The sequence below is a fragment of the Erinaceus europaeus genome, chromosome 19 (assembly GCF_950295315.1).
Source record: "Erinaceus europaeus chromosome 19, mEriEur2.1, whole genome shotgun sequence".
Lineage (NCBI taxonomy): Eukaryota > Metazoa > Chordata > Mammalia > Eulipotyphla > Erinaceidae > Erinaceus > Erinaceus europaeus.
Window position 1 is genome coordinate 22,276,310 of NC_080180.1, and position 21,759 is coordinate 22,298,068.

The following is a 21,759-nucleotide window of genomic DNA, read 5'->3' on the forward strand; positions in this document are numbered from 1 at the left end:
CCTTGAGCCTGAAATTTGATATGCAGATGGATCCAAGTTATTGTCTGGGGAGGTGATGTCATGGCTGGAAAAAGGACCAGAAAGTTGGGTCAGGGAAGAGAATAGCTCCCAAATATGGGAAAGGTGTATAAATATTGTTAACTGTAAACCCCATGGATTTGATCTGATCTGGGGCCCATATTCAGCTTAGGAACCTATGTGACCTCTACATCCCTATAGATCTGAGCTCACATTCTGTGGTCATGAGTAGGAACGTTCCAAGCTGCCCCAATTTCAGGACCCATCTTCCTCAGGTGGAAGATAGAGTATGTTGTCCAGCCTCCCTTCGGAGGATGGAACATTCCCTACCGTTGTTGATCCAAGTTGAGGGCAAGGTCTTATGGGGACCCATCACTCCGATGTCATGTACTGAACACTGGGCACCTGTCACCCAGGATTTACAAGCACTATTATTGCCTATTATCCCATTCTTCTATCACTGCTTTGGGATAGCATGGAAATGCAGGGCTGACTCTTTCCTGAGTTCAAGTTAAAGGAACTGAGTCTAAAAACAGAAGTAACTTGCCCAGTGTGTGCTTGATAGATCTGGTACTGAATCTACTATGGATTACTCAGACAAACAGAAAATAAGCCAAATACCTATTGTGCACCAATCCTTCCTTCCTTCCTCCTTCCTTTCTTCCTTCCTTCCCTTTCTTTCTTTCTTTCTTTCTTTCTCTCTTTCTTTCTTCTCCCACCAGGGTTATTGCTGAGGCTTGGTGCCTGCATGACTCCCAGTGTTGATTTTTTTTCTTCCCTCTAGATAGAAGATGAGAGACAGAGAGAGGAGAGACACTGCAGCTCCTCTCCACTGCTCTTGAAGCTCCCATTCCCCTTGCAGGCACTCCTATTTCGGAACCCAAGGTGAGATCCTGGGTCCTTGAATATGGTGACATATGCTGTACAGGGAGAGCTGCCTGCTGTGCTGATCCTATGGCTTTCTTCTTGGTCCTAGAGAGAATGAAAATCTGTCCTCATGGAGACAGATTGTTGGGGCTGAAGGCAGAAGAGTAAAATCTTCTGATATGCAGTTGAGCACACTATCAACACTGGTCTTGACATCCTCTTGAAAGGTTAAGGAGTTCTACTTAAGGGTCAAGTTTTTTTTGTTGTTGTTGTTGTTTTCTGCTATAATCCTTCCCACTGCTTCCAGGTTTGGAGATTCAACTGGAAATAACATTCTGTAGCACTGCCTATCTCTGTGTCTGTCTGCATGAAGGTAATTCAACACATAAACTCCATTTCCCTCTCCTTCTTTCTGTCCCTTCCTCCTCCCTTCCTCTCTCCCTTCCTCTCTCCCTTCCTCTCTCTTTCTCTGTATATTGGGAATCCAACTCAGGACCTTATCCATATGAGACATGTCCGCTATCACTGAACTCAGACTTGGGTTCTTTCCAGACCTCTTTGTTCCCCCAAGACTCTCTAATAGCATCAAAAAGGAAAGAAAGTATTAAAAACAACTGCTTGAATGAGGAGACAGCGGGAGAGCTGCCATGTACTGAGAATGCTATTGACTGAAGCCAGCAGCAACTGCGGTGGGTCACTTTTGGAAAAGTAATTGATGAGAGAGTCGAATCCTTATCTGAAGGTCCTTGTCCCACTTCATTCACCATCTAGAGGTGAAGCATCATGCATTTATCAGAGGAGGGCTGACCAGAGTTTCTTAACACTCCCTTCTCCATAACTGACAAACCAAGCCAAGGAGAGTTTGCTTTTTTTTTTTTTTTAACCAGGGGTGGGTAAGTTCTCTCCCCACCAGCTCTCTATTGCTCTCCTACACATGACTCTGCCCCTCTGCCCAGTGTGTGTGTGTGTGTGTGTGTGTGTGTGTGTGTGTGTGTGTGTGTGTGATCACTCACATGCAGGCAAGCTCTACACTCCTGCTGACCTAGTTGTCACCCTCTGCCCTATGTGAATGATAGTTCTATTATCCCTGCTACCCTGGAGAAAATTTCAGTGCTCCGAGCCTTCAGATTCACTCTCTCTTTTCAGCGGCCCTGCTGCTCCCTCTAAGTAAAAAGGTTCCACCCTGTATCACCAACTGTCAGAACATTTTACCCTCCTCCCAAAAGCTTTTTGGAGGGATGACCTGGTGGGGCTTATCCCTGAGACCTGAGCCTGGTCTTTATTGTTAGACAGCCTCAGCAGGCTGCAGAGACTGGGTATTTCAAGAGATCTCAGTGGACAGGGGCATCTTCTTCCAGGTTGGCCTCTTGGTTTGTAAGTGTGTGTGTTGGGTTTGGGGGTGGGCGTTAGGGATGGGGGATTGGACTAGCAGGCCACCGTCAGGATCATTTAGGTCTAAACTGCTTCCCTGATCTCTTCTCACCAATTAGAGAAAAGATCAGACTAGAAGATTCTATGGGGGGGGTGTCTCTTAAATGGACAGGGCGCACATTAGAGCTATCAGAGGTCGTCACCTTTTATTTCTAAGTTTCTGCCACTGTGGGATTTGCGTGGATCAATTTAGGGGAGGTGAGATGTGAAGCCTGGGGCATGGAAGGAATAATTTCTCTCCATTAGTGGCTACAGGAGGAAGAGGTCTCTCCTGGGTCAGTTCACTCAGCTCAGGCCTCCGCATCAACTGTCACCTAAACCCCTGTGCTGGAATGGGCACCACTTGCCCTTGAAGAAACCAATCCCCATCACTGCTCTAATCATTTCCTTTTTCCTGTCTTTTGACTGTTTTATTCCAGAGATCCAGTTGCCATCAGTATCTCCTCCTCTTCTGCTGAGTCTCCACCACCACAGTTGCTGGTTGTTGCCAAGGTTGCCTCCATGGTAACGTGCACATCCTGTTTACACTTCCATTTGGGCAAGTTGGTCTAAGCTAGGAACCTATCTACTGTGGACAACACTTCCATCACCACTTGAAGACACCAATCATCCAGTCATTGTGACACGTGGTCCAGTTTCGACTCAGTTCCCCCATCCTCTTCCTCCTCTTGCTGCCAGGCTTCAAACACCAAAAGGACCTGGGCTTGAGGCTGCTGCTGCTGTGAACTTGATTAAGCAAGATACTAGTCAATTGATTTCTTCTCAGCCCCCCCCAGAGACAGAAGAGGTGGATCAGAGAGGCAGTAGACGTTGACCAGTTGAAGGAAGGCTCCACCTTTTCTGTGGCTGGGGGACTTGGTTCCAGCAGACAAAATGACGAACCCATCAGAGCACGCCTCGTCGGCCAACACCATGGCCGAGAGCCGGGAGGGGGAGTACGGCTGCACCTTGATGGAACTGAGGAAGCTGATGGAGCTGCGTTCATCGGATGCCCTGAACCAGATCAATGTCCACTATGGGGGTCTGATGAATCTCTGCAACCAACTGAAAACCAACCCTGTGGAAGGTAAAAGCTGGGGAACCAGAGGACAGGGCTTAGTGCTGAAAGGTGGTACTGCCCCGGATTCTAGGGGAAAAAAATTCTGGCGCCCTTTCCAATATTTTTGTGGCTGGTAGGGACAGGACTGAAACACTTAGAGAGAGGCAGGCCTTGGAGAGCCATGTCCTTCCCAGACCAGAGGATTCGGGAACGTGGGAGCCAAGGCGCCTTCTGCCTTCCTAGTTCTGGATCAGCAAATGGGATATCAGTCTCAAGTTTACAAATATTTATGGTGGAGATGGTTCTAGAAGGAAATGAACCTTGAGACCTTTACTTGGCATCAGTCTCAATTGCAAAGGGTCCTATTTCTTCCCTGCCCTTGTGGTCCTATGTCGGAGTGCAGGATGGGCATAGCAGAGGTGAATCTGTTAACCCGATAGTCTCTATTCTATCATGGTCAGAAATGAAATGCAAATGGTAAGCTATAAATTGTACCCACCATGTCTGGATTACACACTCTGTTTTCTGTCAGAAAAGTGATGCTCTTTTTTTTTTTCCAGTCCTGCCTGCCATTTAATATTATTCCTACTCTATGCTTCAAATGAAAAATTCAGCTTCATGCTTATCTGGTTCCATCCAAATGCCCTGTGAACCATGCAAAAAAGAAATTTTACCTCATCAAAATGGAGAATGAAGAGAACTTTGTGTTCTCACTAAGTCTAGTTTTAGCATCTACCGTTAGAAATATTTGGTGCTGTCAGCCGGCAGGCCATGGTTGACTAGCATGAGATGGACCAAAGCCCTTGAAATGCCTCAGTCACTTGAAGGGTATTATTTTTGAGGCTTCACTGGAGTCTACATTGTGTGTGTGTGTGTGTGTGTGTGTGTATTTCCAATTCTACAAAGTTTTGAACCTAGCCAGTGTCAATGACTTGGCACCCAGACTTTTTAGGATTAGGGAAAGGAAAAAATAATAGTACCAGAAAATAAAAAGAGGGACTTTTTTTTTGTCTTAAGGATCTGTACATTACCCCATCTTTTTTTCTTTGCAAATCTTACAGAGCTGCCCTATGTGTTCCCATGCCTCGCCCATAGCATCTGGGATTAAATAACATAATGTATGCACAGTGTTCAAGCTTGTAATGAACATTCAATAAATTGGTTGTCTCAGGTTAATACAGGGCATGTGTGCTTGAAGATATTTGCCAGATTCTCAGTGCTTATAGGGTGTAATGTGTTGTTCTTAGATAGTTATACATTGTGTATATGTTATTCATCTAGTGTGTTACATATGTCATATATTCCATTTTGTGTGTGTGTGTATGTGTGCATATTATATTTGAAGAGACTGCTGCATGTGTGACTATGATCTCTGCTTTTCTCCCACTCACCTCTTGATGTCACATAGAGATGTAGGTCAGGTGGCAGTGCTAGGTACTTTCTTGTAGCTCAGTCTTTGTCATTAGCGTATATCTAATGACTGCACTTTGGTTATTGCCCTCTTCCTTTCACCTCAGTTCTTCATTCAGCCACTTTTGTTCTATCATTGACACAAAAGAGAAACTATTCTTATTATCTTTCCACTGAGCTAGTGCAGTAGCTTTGACACACCCTGCAGAATCTAAACGGGACCTGTCTTTCCCCTTCCTATACCATTCTTGCTCCCCGTGGTCAGTTTTTTTCTCCCACAAAGTGAAACTCAGGAGACCACATAACCTGGCACCTGGGAAACTCCCCATGGCAGGGCTCAAACTTTCCACCCAGTTTGCCAAATCCTTCCTTATAGCTATTCCTACTGACTTACAGATTCCCAGAGAGCTTCCATCTCCAAAGGCCAGTATATATTTTGCTTTAATCTCAGCAGCAGATATCAAAGGCTTATAGACATGGTAGTACTCTCAGGTTCTTCCCCAGTCCTGGTTTCAGAGTTGTAGCTGAAAACTGCCCCCTCTGGAACTGAGTGGTGGCACACCTGGTGCACAAGGATCCGAGTTCAAGCCCTCAGGCCCTACCTACAGGGTGATGAAGCTTCATGAGTAATGAATCAGTGCTGCAAGTGTCTCTTTCTCTCTCCCTCCCCTCTCAGTGTTTCTCTGTCTCTATTCAATATAAATCAAATTTAAATTAATTTAGCATTTAAATACTTAGAATAGAAAGGAAAAAAGAAAACTGCCCCCTCTGGTGGCAGATAGCTCCCATGCTGTAGATCTGGCCGTCCTTACACCCCAGTACCCAGACACGGAGGTATTTGGTGTAGCTGTGTGCCGCCATTCCCCTGTTCCCTTCCAGCACAAATCTGTCTGCTCCACTAAAGCACTAGCCAAGCCAAATCCTACTTAACTTTTGAGTTGAGATGAGATTGGGTGCATTCAGTGTGGTATGGCCCAAGACACTAATATGTCTTTTCAGGTGTTTTAATGTGAAACTTACCATAGGGCCCAAGAAATGGCTCCCATGGATAGTAAGTTGTTTTGTCATATGCAGGACCCAGGTTCAAGCCCAGATCCCACCACGCTGAGGAAGCTTTGAGCCTATGGTCTCTTTCACTCCTCTGCTTCTCTGTCTCTTATCTGAAAAAGGAGAAGGAGAAGAAGAATTCAGGATTTCATACGTGCACTTCACAGCTGATCTCCTCAGTATTGACTCAGTATTATTTATTTATTTATTTATTTATTTATTTATTTACTGCCACCAGGGTGATCACTGGAGCTTGATGCTGGCACTATGAATCCACAGCTCTTGGCAAGTTTTTTTTTTTCTTTTTCCTTTCTATTTTATTTTTATTTGACAGGCAGAGAGAACTTGAGGGGGAAAGGGAGATAGAAAGGAAGGGAGAAAGACATCTGAAGACCTGCTTCACTGCTTATGAAATATCCTCCCTGCAGGTGGGGAGCAGGAGTTTGAACCCGGACTCGTCCCCATGGTGATATGTGCACTTAGCCGAGTGGGCCACCACCTGGCCACCCTACTTTTTATTTTTTATGAGAATGAGATAAAGACACACAGAGAGAGATGTGAAGCACCACTCTGCTATGCGTGGAGTTCTACTTGTCTGCATAGCTCTTGTGTGGTGTCGGGATTGAACCCGGGATCCCACAGATCTTCTCCCACCGAGCCACCTCCCTGGCACTGATTCGTGGGAGTGGTTTTTGACCCTCAGTGCCAACAATGATGCCCAGGAGTGAGGGGCTTAAAGCACTAGGAAAAGGAGGCACAGAACAATGTCTCCCGAGGTAAAGGGATGCTGAGCTGTCTGGTTGGTCCAGCCAAGGAAGGGGCATAGGTACCCGGATGCCCCAGTGAGCTGAGGCTATAAAAACCCACGTTTGCAGAAGACCACACTGAGGACACCCTTGCAGCCTTTCATCACCAGTGGGCGGTCCCTGCAGACTAAGACTGAAGAAAGGTTCCTGGTGCTTGGATTCTGCTGGTTAGAAACCAAAGGAAAGTCAGATTAGGGAGGTTGGTTCTTAGACTATCACCCTTGCTTTAATTTTCTCATAGCCTGATAGCATCTCTAGTACAGATTGACAGGTTGGTTTGTTTTCTTGCTGTTGCTGCTGCTGGAGCGCTGCATCTACACAATTCCTCTGCTCCAGTGGGCTTGTTTCTGTTTTGTTTTGTTTTTTCCTTTTTCTTTCTTTCTTTTCCTTTTTTTTTTTTGGATAGAGGGTGAGAAAGAGAGAGAGATATACACTGAAGCTTCCTCTAGCAGACACTCCAGTGTAGTAGCCAGGGGCTCAAACCCAGGTCCTCTCACATGGTGAAGTGTGCCACCTGCCAGATGAGCCGCCTGCCAGTGCTTCTCCTGCCCTCTTCCCCAGATTTATTCTTTTTAAACTGTAACTACTGGGGAGTCGGGCAGTAGCGCAGTGGGTTAAGCGCACGTGGCACAAATAGCAAGGACAGACATAAGGATCCCGGTTCGAGCCCCCGGCTCCCCACCTGCAGGGGAGTCGCTTCATAGGCGGTGAAGCAGGTCTGCAGGTGTCTGTCTTTCTCTCCCCCTGTCTTCCCCTCCTCTCTCCATTTCTCTCTGTCCTATCTAACGACAATAATAACTACAACAACAATAATAAAAAAATAACAAGTAAACTATAACTACTAAGGAGCCTTATGTAGCTTTATTAAAATGACTTATTATTCCAAAAGCTTTTTATTTTCGAGAGAGAGGGCACAAAACACTGCTCTGCCTTTTTCTGTGATGCCAGAGTTGCAATCCAAAGCCACATACATACCACTGAGTTACTTCTCTGACCCCAAAGAGTAAATCTGATTTCTTTTTTAATTTTTTCCCACTACCCTAGATCAAACTCAGAGTCTCATACATAAAAGTATGTACTAGGCAACTGAGCTATGTCTCCAGCCCTGATTATTTTTTAATTAATTAATTATTTACTAGAAATAGGAGAGAGAGAGAGAAGAAGACCAGAATGTTACTGTAGCACAGGCAATGCCAGGGACAGAACTCAGGACCACATGCATTTAAGTCCCATGCTCTATTCACTGCACCACTTCCCTGACACCTCCAGCCTCTGTTATTCTAGACTTACACAATGCTAGAAGTAGGTAAGACTTAATTTTAATCCTCCCCTCTTTTTCTAGAAACAGGCCAAAGAATTTAAATGATCACTGTATTCTTACCATCAGGTAGAATATAGTAACATATAGACATAGAAATATTTTATTTATTTATATTTATTTATTCATTTATTTTCCCTTTTGTTGCCCTTGTTGTTTTTCATTGTTGTTGTAGTTATTGTTGTTGTTATTGATGTCGTCATTATTGGATAGAGCAGAGAGAAATGGAGAGAGGAGGGGAAGACAGAGAGGGGGAGAAAAAGTTACATCTGCAGACCTGCTTCACTGCCTATGAAGTGACTCCCCTGCAGGTAGGGAGCCGGGGGCTCGAACTGGGATCCTTATGCCAGTGCTTGTGCTTTGCACCATGTGCACTTAACCTGCTGTGCTACCGCCCGACTACCTATTTATTTATTTTTACCAGAGGCCTGCTTGCTCTGGCTTATGGTGGTGCCAGGGATTGAACCTGAGACTTTTGAAGTTCAGACACAGGAGTCATTTTTTTTCTCTTAATTATTTTTTATTGCTACCAAGTTTGTCACTGGGGCTCAGCAACAGCACCATGAATGCACTGCTCCCAGCGGCCATTTTTATTTCTATTTTATTTGATAGGACAGAGAAAAATCAAGAAGGGGTGGAGGAGCTAGAGATGGAGAGAGAAAGATAGATAACTGCAGGCCTGCTTCATTGCTTAGAAAGTGTCCCTCCTGCAGATGGGAAATAGGGCTTGAACCCAGGTCCTTGTGCATGGTAAAAGGTGTATTCAACTTGGTGCACCACTGCCCAGTCCTCAAGCTCCTTTCTTTCTTTCTTTTTCTTTCTTTCTTTCTTTCTTTCTTTCTTTCTTTCTTTCTTTCTTTCTTTGTCTCATTTTATTGCTACCACATTTATTGCTGGGGCTCAGTGCCTGCATGACAAATCCACCACTCCTGGTTGACATTTTTTTCTTCTATTTATTTGATAGCACGGAGAGAAATGGAGTAGAGGCAGAGAGACAGTGGGGAGAGATGGGGGAAGAGGGATGGAGAGAGATCAGGGAGGTGGCGCAGTGGATAAAGCATTAGACTGTCAAGCATGAGGTCCTGAATTCAATCCCCAGCAGCACATGTATTAGAATGATGTCTGGTTTTCCTCTCTCTCTCTCTCTCTCTCTCTCTCTCTTTCCCTCTCTCCCTCTTTCCCTCTCTCTTTCTTCTCCTATCTTTCTCATTAGTAAATAAATATAATCTTGAGAGAGAGAGCAAGAGAGAGAGAGAGAGAGAGCGCTGCAGAACTGTTTTACCATCTGCAGGTAGGGAGTGGAGGCTTGAATCCAGGTCCATTGCTCAACATAACATGAACACTACCATGTGCATCACTGCCCGGCCTCCCAGACACGAGAGTATTCTGCATCACCACTGTGTTATCTCCCTGGCCTTAGGATGTGGCCCAATGTTCCATAGTTTCTATATATATTCCCTTTTGTTGCCCTTGTTGTTTTATTGTTGTAGTTATTATTGTTGTTGTTACTGATGTCATTATTGTTGGATAGGACAGAGAGAAATGGAGAGAGGAGAGGAAGACAGAGGGGGGAGAGAAAGATAGACACCAGCAGACCTGCTTCACCGCCTGTGAAGCGACTCCCCTGCAGGTGGGGAGCCGGGGGCTCAAACCGGGATCCTTATGCCAGTCCTTATGCTTTGCGCCACCTGCACTTAACTCGCTGTGCTTCCACCTGACTCCCCTCAATATTCTGTATTTTCTGGCTCATGGTCCATTAACATCTTGCTGCCTCAGGCAGTCATCCAGAGAACCTTGGAAACTCAAGACAATCTCAACGCTGGTTTTCTATTTCGATGCCTGACAAAATGGCCACTTGTGGTGGCCTGGTGCTGATGTAAGGTAACGCTGGGCTTTGCACCTGGAGTGTCCACGGCTGGTTGGTGTGAGAGGTGTTTCCCTGTTGACCAGGCTCCAGAAGACTTGGAGGTGTTGAAGTTTCACAGGATCCCACAACCCAACACAGGGCTGAGTGTGACCAAACCAGTGAAGGAGACTCAGGGAAGTAAAGAGAGGTGGGTGGGCCCAATAGAGGGCCTGCACTTGCATCTAAGAACAGAAGAGCACGAGGCTCTGGGTCCTCCATGAGCTATGTCGCCTGTGTAGAGAAAATCAGCGCTTCTTAAAATCTTTTCAGTTTGTCTGTTTCTTACCTCATTTCAATTTCTTCTTCTTCTCTATCCTTTCCTTCTATTATTATTGTTGTTGTTGTTGTTACTATTATTATTTTATGGAGCCAAGACTTCACACACACATAGGTAATTTTACTGCACTCAGGCCAACTTTTTCATTCAGAGAGAGAGAGAGAGAGAGAGAGAGAGAGAGAGAGAGACCATAGTACAGGAGCTCTCCCTGCACCTCCTATGTGGTACCAGGGCTTGAACTTGGCCCAATGAACTGTCTCTCTCACCACATCTCCCTCTTTATCGCCTCTTCTCCCCCCCGCCCCAACTCTACTTTCCTCCCCATTCAATCTCTCTAGCCACCAAAGAGCAGAGCAGTTTGGATAACTCTTGACTAGGAAACAGCCAGTTGTCTCCTGAGCAGTCATCCTGGGTATTTCCTACAACTCCAGAGGGAGAAAGAAGTGGTGTCTTCCCTAGTCTCAGTCTCCATGTGGAGGATGAAAGGATGGCCCTATGCACAAGACTCTCTGGTTTAGACAGAAGGTTGTTCTTTCCCCATGGAGAGTCTCAACAGTAGTCTTCAGCAGTGCTGGTCGTGTCAGGAGGAAGGATGATGTTTTCCCAGCAGCCCCTAAACCAGCAGTTAGGGGAGGGCTGGGCCCGAACTAGAAAGAGCAGAGGAAGGATGACGGCTGAATAAATCAGCCACTGCAGGACCTGGTTCAGAGGTCTTTGTGCTGAATTTCAATCTGGAAAGTGCTGGTGGGAATTTCTCCTTCGTGTCCCTTCTGAACCCAGCTCCATCTTCCCTCCTCCACAGGGTTGGGGCTGTGGGGTGTGACAGGACGCAGAGGGCTTTCATTCCTCCTTAGCGGCATTAGGCAGATGCGTAGTGAGAAGGTGCTTGGCACACAGTGCTAACCATACCAGGCACAGTTCCGCTTTCCATAGAGCTTACAGGCTGTCAGAGGAGGCACGGGGTAGGGGGTGGGGGGGCACAGGGTGGCACAACCAGTTGAGGGCACAAAGACCTGGGTTCAAGCCCCCACTCCCCATCTGCAGGGGGAAAACTTCACGAATGTTGAAACAGTACTGCAGGTGTTTCTTACTCTCTCCCTCTCTATCTCCCTCTTCACAATTTCTCTCCGTCTCCATCCAAATAAATAAATTAATCAATTTAATTCCATTTTTAAAAAGCACATCAGTCCCATTAAAAAGAAAATATAAGGGAGTTGGGTGGTAGCGCAGAAGGTTAAGCGCACATGGCTCAAAGCGCAAGGATCTGGTAAGGATCCCAGTTCGAGCCCCCAGCTCCCCACCTGCAGTGAAGTCACTTCCCAGGCGGTGAAGCAGGTCTGCAGGTGTCTGTCTTTCTCTCCCCTTCTCTGTCTTCCCCTCTCTCCATTTCTCTCTGTCCTATTCAATAATGACGACATCAGTAACCACAACAATAACTACAACAAGGGCAACTAAAAGGAATAAATAAATAAATTTTAAAAAGCAAAAAGAAGCAGCTCAGGCAGTGTGAGAACTGTGGTCATGGTACCAGATGGGAGAGGACTAGGTACACACAACATGGGCATTGGGGCCGAGGGACCGCACAGGAGAGCAGGCGGGACTTGGAAGCTGGAGACAGGACTCCCGTGTCATCTGACTAGGCAGGTGCTGGCCTGGCCTTGCTCTGCTGTAACTGCTACCGCTTACTGGCTGTTCCTGCCATTAGGTGCGAGTCTCTTTACACTCCGTGATTACTGAGTTGCTGCTGGATTTGAGGAGCTGACACTGTTTAGAGAGCTAACAGCATGGGCAGAGAAATATTGAAGGCAGTCAGCCCAAATTGCACTTTTGGTTGAGGAGCCAGGAGCTAGCTCACCTGGTAGAGCACTCACCTTCCCATGTGTGAGGCCCAGGACTTGAGCCCCAGCCACACATGGGAGCATCAAGTCGCCAGGGGAAGCTCCACAGATGGTGGAATAGCACTATGGGGGCTCTTCTTCCATCTCTCTCTCTCTCTCTCTCTCTCTCTCTCTTCCTCTCTTCTTCCCTTCCTCTCTTCCTTCCTCCTTCCCTCCCTCCCTCCCTCCCTCTGAAATAAAAGGATCAGCCCAAGAGCTGTGGAATCATGGAATGCATGAGACCCTGGAGATAGACACACTCACACAGTTACAATTTGGATTCTTTCAGTTAATTTACATTAGCATCCCTACCACCTTAAGTCTCTGAAGTGGCCTGGGGAGACAGCATAATGGTGATCAGACTGTCATGCCTGAGGCTCTGAGATCCCAGGTTCAATCCCCAGCACCATCACAAGCCACAGCTGAGCCATGCTCTGGGTGGTGGTGGGGGGATTCTCTGAGGTTTAACTGTCAGCCTAACTGCATGTCTTTTAAATCAGTGGCATGTCCTACCAAGAGCTACCTGTTTTCCCACCAACTGGGACATCCTGGGATTAAACTCAAGCAGGACAGGTTGAAGTTTCTAGTAGCCTGGAAAAATATTAAGCATTAAGAGCCCCAGTAGACGTTCACCAATAACACAGCTGTTTAATGACTGCAACTACTAGCAAGGTTTTCTTTACAGAGTAACACATGCAAGCACAGAAGGGAATCAGGTCCTATAGAAAGTTCCAGTACAATCACCCCACTATACCCATAGGCTCTGCTACCACAGATCCAACAAGCATGGACGGAAAGTGTTTACTGTAGTAGTTAGTCCTTATAGTGATGGCATCTGTACTGACGCGTAGACTTTCTTTTCCCTGTCGTTCCCCCAAACAATACTTTAGAATAACTGTTGACATGGCCTTTATATCTTTTGGGCATCATAAGGAATCTAGATGATTTCAAGTACCTGAGACAGTGTATAGATTATACGCAAGCCCTGTACCCTTTTATTTTATTTTTTTCTTACCACCAGGGTTATTGCCAGGGCTCAGTGCTAGCACTACTAATGTACCACTTGCAGAGGCTATTCCCCCACTTTTTTTCCCCTGTTTTATTTGATAGGACAGAGAGAAATTGGGGGTGGACAGAGTAGGAGAGAGTGAAGGAGACACTTGTAGACCTGATTCTCCAGTGTTGAAGCTTCCTCCCTGCAGGTGGGAAGCAGGGGCTCAAACCCGACTGAATCCTTGAGCATAGTAATATCCTCACCCAACCAGCAGCACCAGCAAAATTGTATCATTTTGTAAGGGGCATGAGCCCCCTCATCAGAGGTGAGGACATTCCAGAAGCCACCCTTCATGTACTCCAAGGAGGAACTATTCTCCACCAGATAGAAATAGCCTCCCATCTCTGCTTTAGAGAGGGTAGTGTTGAGAGGAGGGTAGAAAGAGTGAGAGGCAAGTGAATATGAGAAGGATATGGGACCTGACCTGTTTTTGTTTTTGTTTTTGCCTTCAGGTTTATCCTTACGCCAGTCCTTGAGCTTTGTGCCATGTGCGCTTAACCGGCTGCCCTACCATCTGACTCCCGTCTTCAGGGTTATCGCTGAGGCTTAGTACCTGCACAATGAATCTACTACTCCTGGAGGCCATTTTTTCATTTTTATTGCATAGGGCAGAGAAATTGAGAGGGATGGGGAGAGAGAGAGAGAGAGAGAGAGGGAGAGAGAGAGAGAAACAGAGAGACACCTGCAGAACTGCTTCACTGCTCGTGAAGCTTCCCCCCTGCAGATGGAGAGCCGAGAGCTGGGGGGCTCGAACTGGGATACTTGTACTTTGTACTATGTATACTTGGTGAGTTAAGTATCCATGGACCTGACTTCTCTGACATCTTCTCTCTGTCATCAGGGTTTATGGAGCTCATTCTATAGCAGATTCAAGCTCTCAGTTCCCACCTAAGGTGGAAGAGGGGGAAGCTTCATGAGCACTGAAGTGTGTGTGTGTGTGTGTGTATCTCCCCTTCTGCCCTTCTTCCTCTCAATCTCTCTCTGTCTTTACCAAAGATAAAAAAGACAAAAGAGAAAAGAGAATGGGAAAGGGAAGAAGGCCACCTGGAGCAGTGGATTCATTGTGCAGGTACTGAGCCCCAACAATGACTCCGGTGGTAATTAATTAATTAAGTCTGCGGTCCGCTCCACCTGACAGACTTTGGATGGGCATATTAGCACAGATTTAAGGTGTAAGCAAGACTTAAGCCAAAAGAATGTTCAGGACAGGGGAGGGGGAGGGGGAGAGGGAGGGGCAGGTTTGAACAGACCCTCTCAATACAGAGGCTACACTCAGATACGAAGTCAAGGAGCCCAGCAGCTTCATAAGAGAGATAGAGCTTAGTGGAAAAAGCTTTTCAGCTTTTCAGGTGCTCTTGGGAGAAGCAGCTTGAACAACTAGATAGCGGATGACTGAGAACTATGTGAGAGAGCAGCCCAGAGGTGCACAGTAGCAGAGCTCTGGCCTGCAAGCATGAGGTCCTGAGTTCAGTCCCCGACAGTATATTGCCAGAGAGCTCTGGCCTCTCCTTTCTTTGTATCTATCTTGTGCCGTAAACACAACAGATCTTTAAACTATTTATAGCAGATACTCTCTAAAACCCTATCTTTAAAAGAGAGAGACAGGGGCTGGGCGGTAGTGCAGCAGGGTAAGCACACATGACGCAAAGCACAAGGACCAGCGTTAGGATCCCGGTTAGAGTCCCCGGCTCCCCACCTGCAGGGGAGTCGCTTTAAAAGTGGTGAAGTAGGTCTGCAGGAGTCTATCTCTCCCCTTCTCTGTCTTCCCCTCCTCTCTCCATTTCTCTCTGTCCTATCCAACAATGACAGCAATAACAACAACAACAATAATAACAATGATAAACAAGGGCAACAAAAAAAAAAAAAAGGAAAAAATTGGCTTCTAGGAGCACTGGATTCGTAGTGCAGGCACCAAGCCCCAGCAATAACCCTGGAGGCAAAAAAAGAGAGAGAAAGAGGCAGAGTGAAAGCACTTTGCTGCATATCTTCTGCCCCTGCAGGAGATGCATTGCATCCTGGGAGCTCCTTGTCTGGCTTGTTGCAGACGAGGGTTGAATTAGACCAGCAGTACACATCGTCTCTTCCCAGCCTGACCCCAGGACCTGCAGATTCTTCTCTCTCTGGCCCCTTGATGCCCAAAACACACTGGCGTAATGCTGTGGGCAGAAAGCAGGATATGGAAGAAGGGAGTTGGTTGGGTCTTCTGATCTCAAGGGTGCCCTCGGCTTCCTCTTCTTCCACAACCTGGAGTCCTTAGCAGCCCAGCAGAGATTTGGCATATTTTGTCTGGTTTTGAAGCACCTCCCAGGGTGGGACGAAGCAGAGCCTTCCCTCTGCAGCCCAGGCAGATGCTGCTTCTCCCCTCTGGAGTGCAGCTTTCGCTCTTTTTATTTAGCTCAGAGGTGTGAGCACTGGGGAGTGTGACCCCAGCTGGAAGCACATTAGTGCCTCAGGATGGAAGGAGGTGGCACAGCGGCCTCTGCTCTGTGCCCCCAGATATGGGGCCTTCTGCAGAGGCAGAATGGAGGGAGAGAGACATTGCAGAGCAAGCTGCCTGCCTCAGCAGGGCGCTCTGGAAGGAGACAGAGAAGGAAACTTGGGGGTGGCATTCTTCTCTGTGTCTGTCCTCCTGCTGCGACCTGGAGGAGGTTGCTTTATCTCCTGGGGCTGGAGTCCCATTCCTGTTAAGGTGGCAAAACTGCTCTGAGCCCTTGGAAGTTTGGGGACTAGCAAGGACTGGCTCAAGCCTGTCCCTCTAACCACGGTAAGCTATTCCCCCTGTGCTCTGTAGAGCAGAGTTTGTATAAAGGCAGGACTTGAAAGCTATCCTTATGCTTCTTCTCATGTATCAAAGGGGTACTGCCTTTAAATGAACCCAGAGGACCCCCCCCCCCTTGTACTATCTGTAGGACAAAATTCCCTGTCTCTTTGGCAAGGTAGCCCAGTGCAGATGACTGGGAAGTCCCGTCCAGCCTCACTGTCATTCTCTCCCTGGGACTGAGCTGGCTCTGATAAGCAGGGAGGAGGCTCATTCAGCCAAAAGGTCTTGGCCTCCTAGGGAGCCTGGTCCCTGGCTTCCCCTGCTGGCACCAGGCCACTGAAGGTTAGGCCATAGTCCCTCCACCCAGGCACTGGGCCCTGGGCCCTGCATAGCCTCACAGCAGACACAGATTTTCCATTGCTGCTCAGTCCGCCCTCCCACCAGCCTGTGACTCCCAGCTGGGGTGGGGACCATGACTTCATGGCTGCTGTCCCTGCCTCTCCTAGCACTTGTGTGCAATCTGGTCTGTGGTAGTGAAGGGCGTCCACACCATGGGTTTACTCTTCTGTGTGCCCTGGCTTCCTCACATTGTCTTGATGGATTTCTAGGGGAAACCCTTTTCCCATGTTCCTAGTACTTTCTCCCTGCCAAGTCTTCCCTCCATCTCCAGGGGCTGCTTTTTGAGGCTACTGCAGGGATGGGGAGGAAGCTCTCTCCTGGGCTGGACTAGTGCACATGGGAAGTCACAGCTGTGAAGAGGAGGCTTAGGAATCTCCTGGGACGGGCTTGGAAGAACTGGAGTGGAAAGCCCCAGAGTGGGCTGGCCAAGCACCCTGTTTGTCAGAGAGGATTCCCAGAGCCGCTCTGCCTGCTGCACTGGACACACTAGGGACAGGGTGGCCACACGGCCCCCTAAGGCGGCAACCTTGGGGGTACAGGGTGCCCTCCAGCCAAGCAGATGCTCAGCGAAGGAAGGAGTGTATGACTTGGAGGTCCTCTAGGAAGGACAAGGCCTGGCCCTTTTTTGTCTTGTGCAGTGTGTCTGGATCCCTTTGCTTGAATCTAGGTGGGGAAAAAGGCCATGGTGCATGTGTGGTAAGCATAAAACTCACAGGTGGACCACCGAGTGGCCTGATGCCACCATCCCTGAGGACTGGGCTGGTCATCACATTGTCAGCAGTGGGAGTGTCTGATTTGCTGAGAGCTGCAGCACATGGACTCATTAGCAGTAAAGAAAGTAGGACAACCAAGCACCCCATTTGTCTGGGACTGTGGGGGTTTCCAGGAGGCAAGAGCTTCTGAGCAATAAACCCAGAGAGTTCCAGGCAGCTGGGACAAGATGAGAATGAAGAATGAAGCCTCAGGAGAGGGCACACACACACACACACACACACACACACACACACACACACACACACACGCCTGTGGAGAGAGAGGGGTGTAGACTGTGCCTCTGGCAGCTGGGTGGCTGCATAACCTGGCCAGACCTTACCTTGCTACCCTGTGAAACAGGCTGAGTGGCTGCTGCCACCGTGGGCTTCCCCAGGGCCTGTAAAAACATGTGGCATGTAGTAATTGCTTAGCGTTCACGGTCTCCTTCATTACTCACACATCCATGTTCTTCAGCAAGTGTGTATGCAGACAAGGTGCCATGCACTGCCTCGGACCCTATGAAAAAGGCAGCCCCTTCCCCCATGGGGGGAGGGGGGAGGGGCAAATAGCCAATGGATATGTCACATTACGGGATCAGAGAGGAGGCTGGGAAACAACTGAGCAGGCAGGAGGTAGGGGTGAGTGTGGGGTAGAGGAATTAGAATGACAAACATACGGAGCAAGACTGGCCTCACTGAGTGGGTGGAATTTAGCCACAGACCTGAATAGCACTGCCTGGGACACTCAGAAGCTGAGCAAAAGAGCCTCTCGGACCGAGGTCCTGCAACCAGAACTGAGTTGCAGTGGACAAGGGGTGCTTGTAGGAGGACAGAGGTTAGAGCTGGGGGCTCACCAAGGGGTTCATGGCCACCATCAGATCCTCCTTCCCAGTTGTACGCTGTATAAAAGCCACCAGAGGACTATGGGTGAACTAGAGGCGCGGTGTGGATTTGGACAAGAGCCTTCTGCTCTCTGAGGAGAGACTGGGCCCAGGAGAGCAAGGTGGGTGCAGAAAGAGAGCAGAAGCTTTGAGAGGGAACCCAAAGCACATCATAGCCACAGCGATGATCACAGGTGTGGCCATGGAAAAGGAGAAGCAGTTGGGCCTTGGATAGATCTTGAAGGTAAACTGCAAGTATTTCCCAACTGAACAGACAGAGGAAGTGGGAGAGAGCAAGGAGTCCAGGGTGAATACAAGGTATTAATTAATCAGAGGTCCCAGAGAAGCATGGCCACCTCACAGGGGTCCTTTGGACGAGACATTTGGTTGGGGGAGTGGACAGGGGTTGTGATGAGTCCTTACTTGACTAGCTGCTTGTTGTAGTCTTCATCAAGCTATTGGGTTACCCCTTTTGTTTATAAGTACATTTGTTTGTTTGTTTATGTGAGTATAAGAATTTCTTGGTCCTCTAGTCAATATTTTCATTCTTTTTATGTCAGAAAAAAAAGATCACAGCAACAGAGCTTCCCCTGGTGCCATGGCACCTCCTACTTGGCATTGGCATCCAACCCAGGATACTCACAAGGCAAGGCATCCACCCTACTGAATGAGCTGTCTTCAGCCCATTGTCCCTTGTGATTGTCTTTATTATCTGTTGTCTTGATTGCACCCTGGGTTATCCAGAGCCCTGGTCAAGGCAGAAAGAGAGCCTCTCCACTTGGTGTTGTGCTTCCTGCTGCTTTGGGAACATTTCCAGGCCCACCAGCAAATGGTCAGAACTCCTATTCCCTGCAGGCAGACCTGGCCCTCATCCCGGTTAGCACAGCCTGGCAGGGCCCCTGGGGAGAAAAGAACAGCAAGGTGCAGCCCTGGGCCAGCTCTGCCTCCTTCCTCCCGAGAGCACTCCTTTCTCAGGCCCCTCACCCTCCTGTCATACTAGGAGCCTGGCTCCATGGTGAGACAGGGAGTCTCTAGGCAGCCGCCCAGCCTGTGCCCCACAGAGCTCAGCTCAGGCCTGGTGTGGGTTCAGGAGGCCAGGGCCCTGACTGAGAGCGCTGGCACCACTTCCCCTCCAGCATCCTGTGCCTTTCCTCAGCCTTTGCCTCATTTCCTCATTTCCACAAGTGTGGGTGCAAACCTGCCCCCTACTCTGCTCCAGGCAAGAGCCCCACCCACCTTCCCAATGGGATAGGTGTCTCCAGCCCTTCTCCTGAGGGTTCTGTCTTTGAGGGTGTTGTGGGCGTGGGGACACACAGGTTCTCTCAGAGGACCAAGCTCCCTTCAACAGCTTTCTTACTGTTTTTAAAATCTCCTCCCCCCATACTTGTCTGTATCTAGTTACATTTCACCATTTCTTATTCAGTTTTTCCCTGTCATCTAACCTTCTCAACCTCCTGTCTCCACCTTCTCCTTCTTCTTCTTCTTCTTCTTCTTCTTCTCCTCTCTCTCTCTCTCTCTCTCTCTCTCTCTCTCTCTCTCTCTCTTCCCTCTCTGCTTTTTTTTTTTTTTAAACCAGAGTACTGCTCATCTCTGGCTGGTGGTGGTGCTGGACATTGAACCTGGGACCTTTTCCCTCTCTGCTGCCTCAGATCACACTTTTTTTTAAATTTCTTTATTGTGGGGTTAGTGGCTTACAGTCAACAGTAAAATACAAAAGTTACTACACGCATAACATTTCCACATAACAACACAACCCCCACTAGGTCCTCCTCTGCCAGCATGTTCCAGGACCTGAGCCCTCCCTCCCCCACCCCAGAGTCTTTTACTTTGGTGCAATAAACCAAAACTCCAGTCCGGGTTCTGCTTAGTGTTTTCCCTTCTGATCTTGTTTCTCAACTTCTGTCTATGAGTGAGATCATCCCATATTCATCCTTCTCTTTCTGACTTATCTCACTTGATTTCTTCAAGCTCCATTCAAGATGGGGTAAAGAAGGTAAAGTCACCATTTTTTATAGCTGAGTAGTATTCCATTGTGTATATATACCACAACTTGCTCATCCACTCATCTGTTGTTGGACACCTGCGTTGCTTCCAGGTTTTGGCTATTACAAATTGTGCTGCTATGAACATAGGTATACACAAACCTTTTTGAATGGGAGTGTTTGGTTCCTTAGGATATATCCCCAGGGGAGGAATTGCAGGGTGATAGGTCATATCACATTCTTGAGTCCTTTTTGGTGGACCTAAACAATAACCATCCACATGCTGTGCCCTTGTCCCCTGCCTTTGGCCTCCTGCCTCTTGTTGACCTAATGGTAGCAAAGGCCCAGCACCTGCCCCTGCATCCTGTCCCTGAAGCTATGTCCACTCTGCATGTCTTTGTACTCAGGGCAAAGCTGCGAATCCCCAATACTCAGAAGTGAACCTCCCCATTGGCTGCCTGTATTTTTCAAGCCAGAGGTTACCCCACCTGCCCACAGAGGGTCCGTTGAGCAGTGTGGCCAATAGTTAGAAAAGCCAAAGTCACAGTAGCACAGCAGGTTAAGTGCACATGGCACAAAGCTCAATGACCAGAGTAAGAATCCCAGTTTGAGCCCCCAGCTCTCCACCTGCAGGGGAGTGGCTTCACAGGCTGTGAAGCAGATCTGCAGGTGTCTATCTTTCTCTTCCCCTCTTTATCTTCCCCTGATCTTTCAATTTCTCTCTGTCCTATCCAACAACAACAATAGCAATGGCAACAATAATAATAATAACAACAACAAGGGCAACAAAATGGGAAAAATGGCCTCCCAGAGTAGTGAATTCCTAGTGCAAGCACTGAGCCCCAACGATAACCCTGGAGGCAAAAAAAAAAAAAAAAGCCAAAATCAGATCTTAGTCCCCTCCGGGTAAACAACTTGAGAAATGTTGTCTGGCACTAATTAAAGTTTCATGATTTCCTCTCTTTCCTCTAAGTGTAACTGCCATGGGATCCAGCACAGGGACCAGAATCTAAGGCAGAGGGACAGGGGACATAGTCCAGTGCTTGCATGTATGTTTCATTTTTGTAGAGTGAAACCCTGGATTTGATTTTCAGTGTTCACTTGAGAAAAAATAAAAACACAGGGTGAGGGTAGATAGCATAATGGTTATGCAAAAAGACTTTGATGCCTGAGGCTCCAAAGTCCCAGGTTCAATCTCTCACACCATCGTAAGCCAGAGTTGAGTAGTGCTCTGGTAAAAAATAATAATAATAAAAGGAAGAGAAGAAATAGATACATGGCAAATAAAGACAAAAACAGGATTCCACTTCACTGCTGTGAGAATGTCAGACATCAGAAAAGGTAGCTGCAACAAATACTGGAGAGGTTGAGGGACAAAGGAACCCTCTCCTGCACTGCAGTGATAATGTAAGTTGGTTCAACCCCTGTGGGGAGGAGTCAGGAAAACTCTCAGAAGGCTAGAAGTGGACCTACCCTATGACCCTGCAATTCGTCTCCTGGGGATATATCCTAAGGAACCCAACACACCCATCCAAAAAGTTCTGTGTATACCCATGTTCATAACAGCACAATTTTTTAATTTTAATTTTTATTTTACCAGAATACTGCTCAGCTCTGGCTTATGGTGGTGTGGGGGATTGAACCTGGGACTATGGAACCTTAGGCAAGAGAGTCTGTTTGTGTAACCATTACACTATCTATCCCCGCCCTAGCAGCACAATTTGTAATAGCCAAAACCTGGAAGCAACCCAGGTGTCCAACAACAAGAAAAGTGGCTGAGAAAATTATGGCCTATATACACAATGGAATACTACTCAGCTATAAACAATGGTGAATTCACTTTTTTTTTTTAACCCCATCTTGGATGGAGCCTGAAGGAATCATGTTAAGTGAGATAAGTCAGAAAGAGAAGGATGAATACGGGATGATCTCAC

General features: G+C 47.6%; 1 protein-coding gene across 6 annotated transcripts in view; it reads left to right on the forward strand.

Moving 5' to 3' along the window:
• Positions 1-21,759, forward strand: part of ATP2B4 (ATPase plasma membrane Ca2+ transporting 4) — a 109,936-nt gene that overhangs the window by 52,040 nt on the left and 36,137 nt on the right. For all 6 annotated transcript variants that reach the window (XM_060178623.1, XM_007522117.3, XM_060178624.1 and 3 more), the window contains exon 2: positions 2,736-3,382. In XM_060178623.1, the coding sequence (XP_060034606.1) occupies positions 3,190-3,382 (193 nt within the window). In that variant the 5' untranslated portion in view covers positions 2,736-3,189. The remainder of the gene's footprint in view (positions 1-2,735; positions 3,383-21,759) is intronic.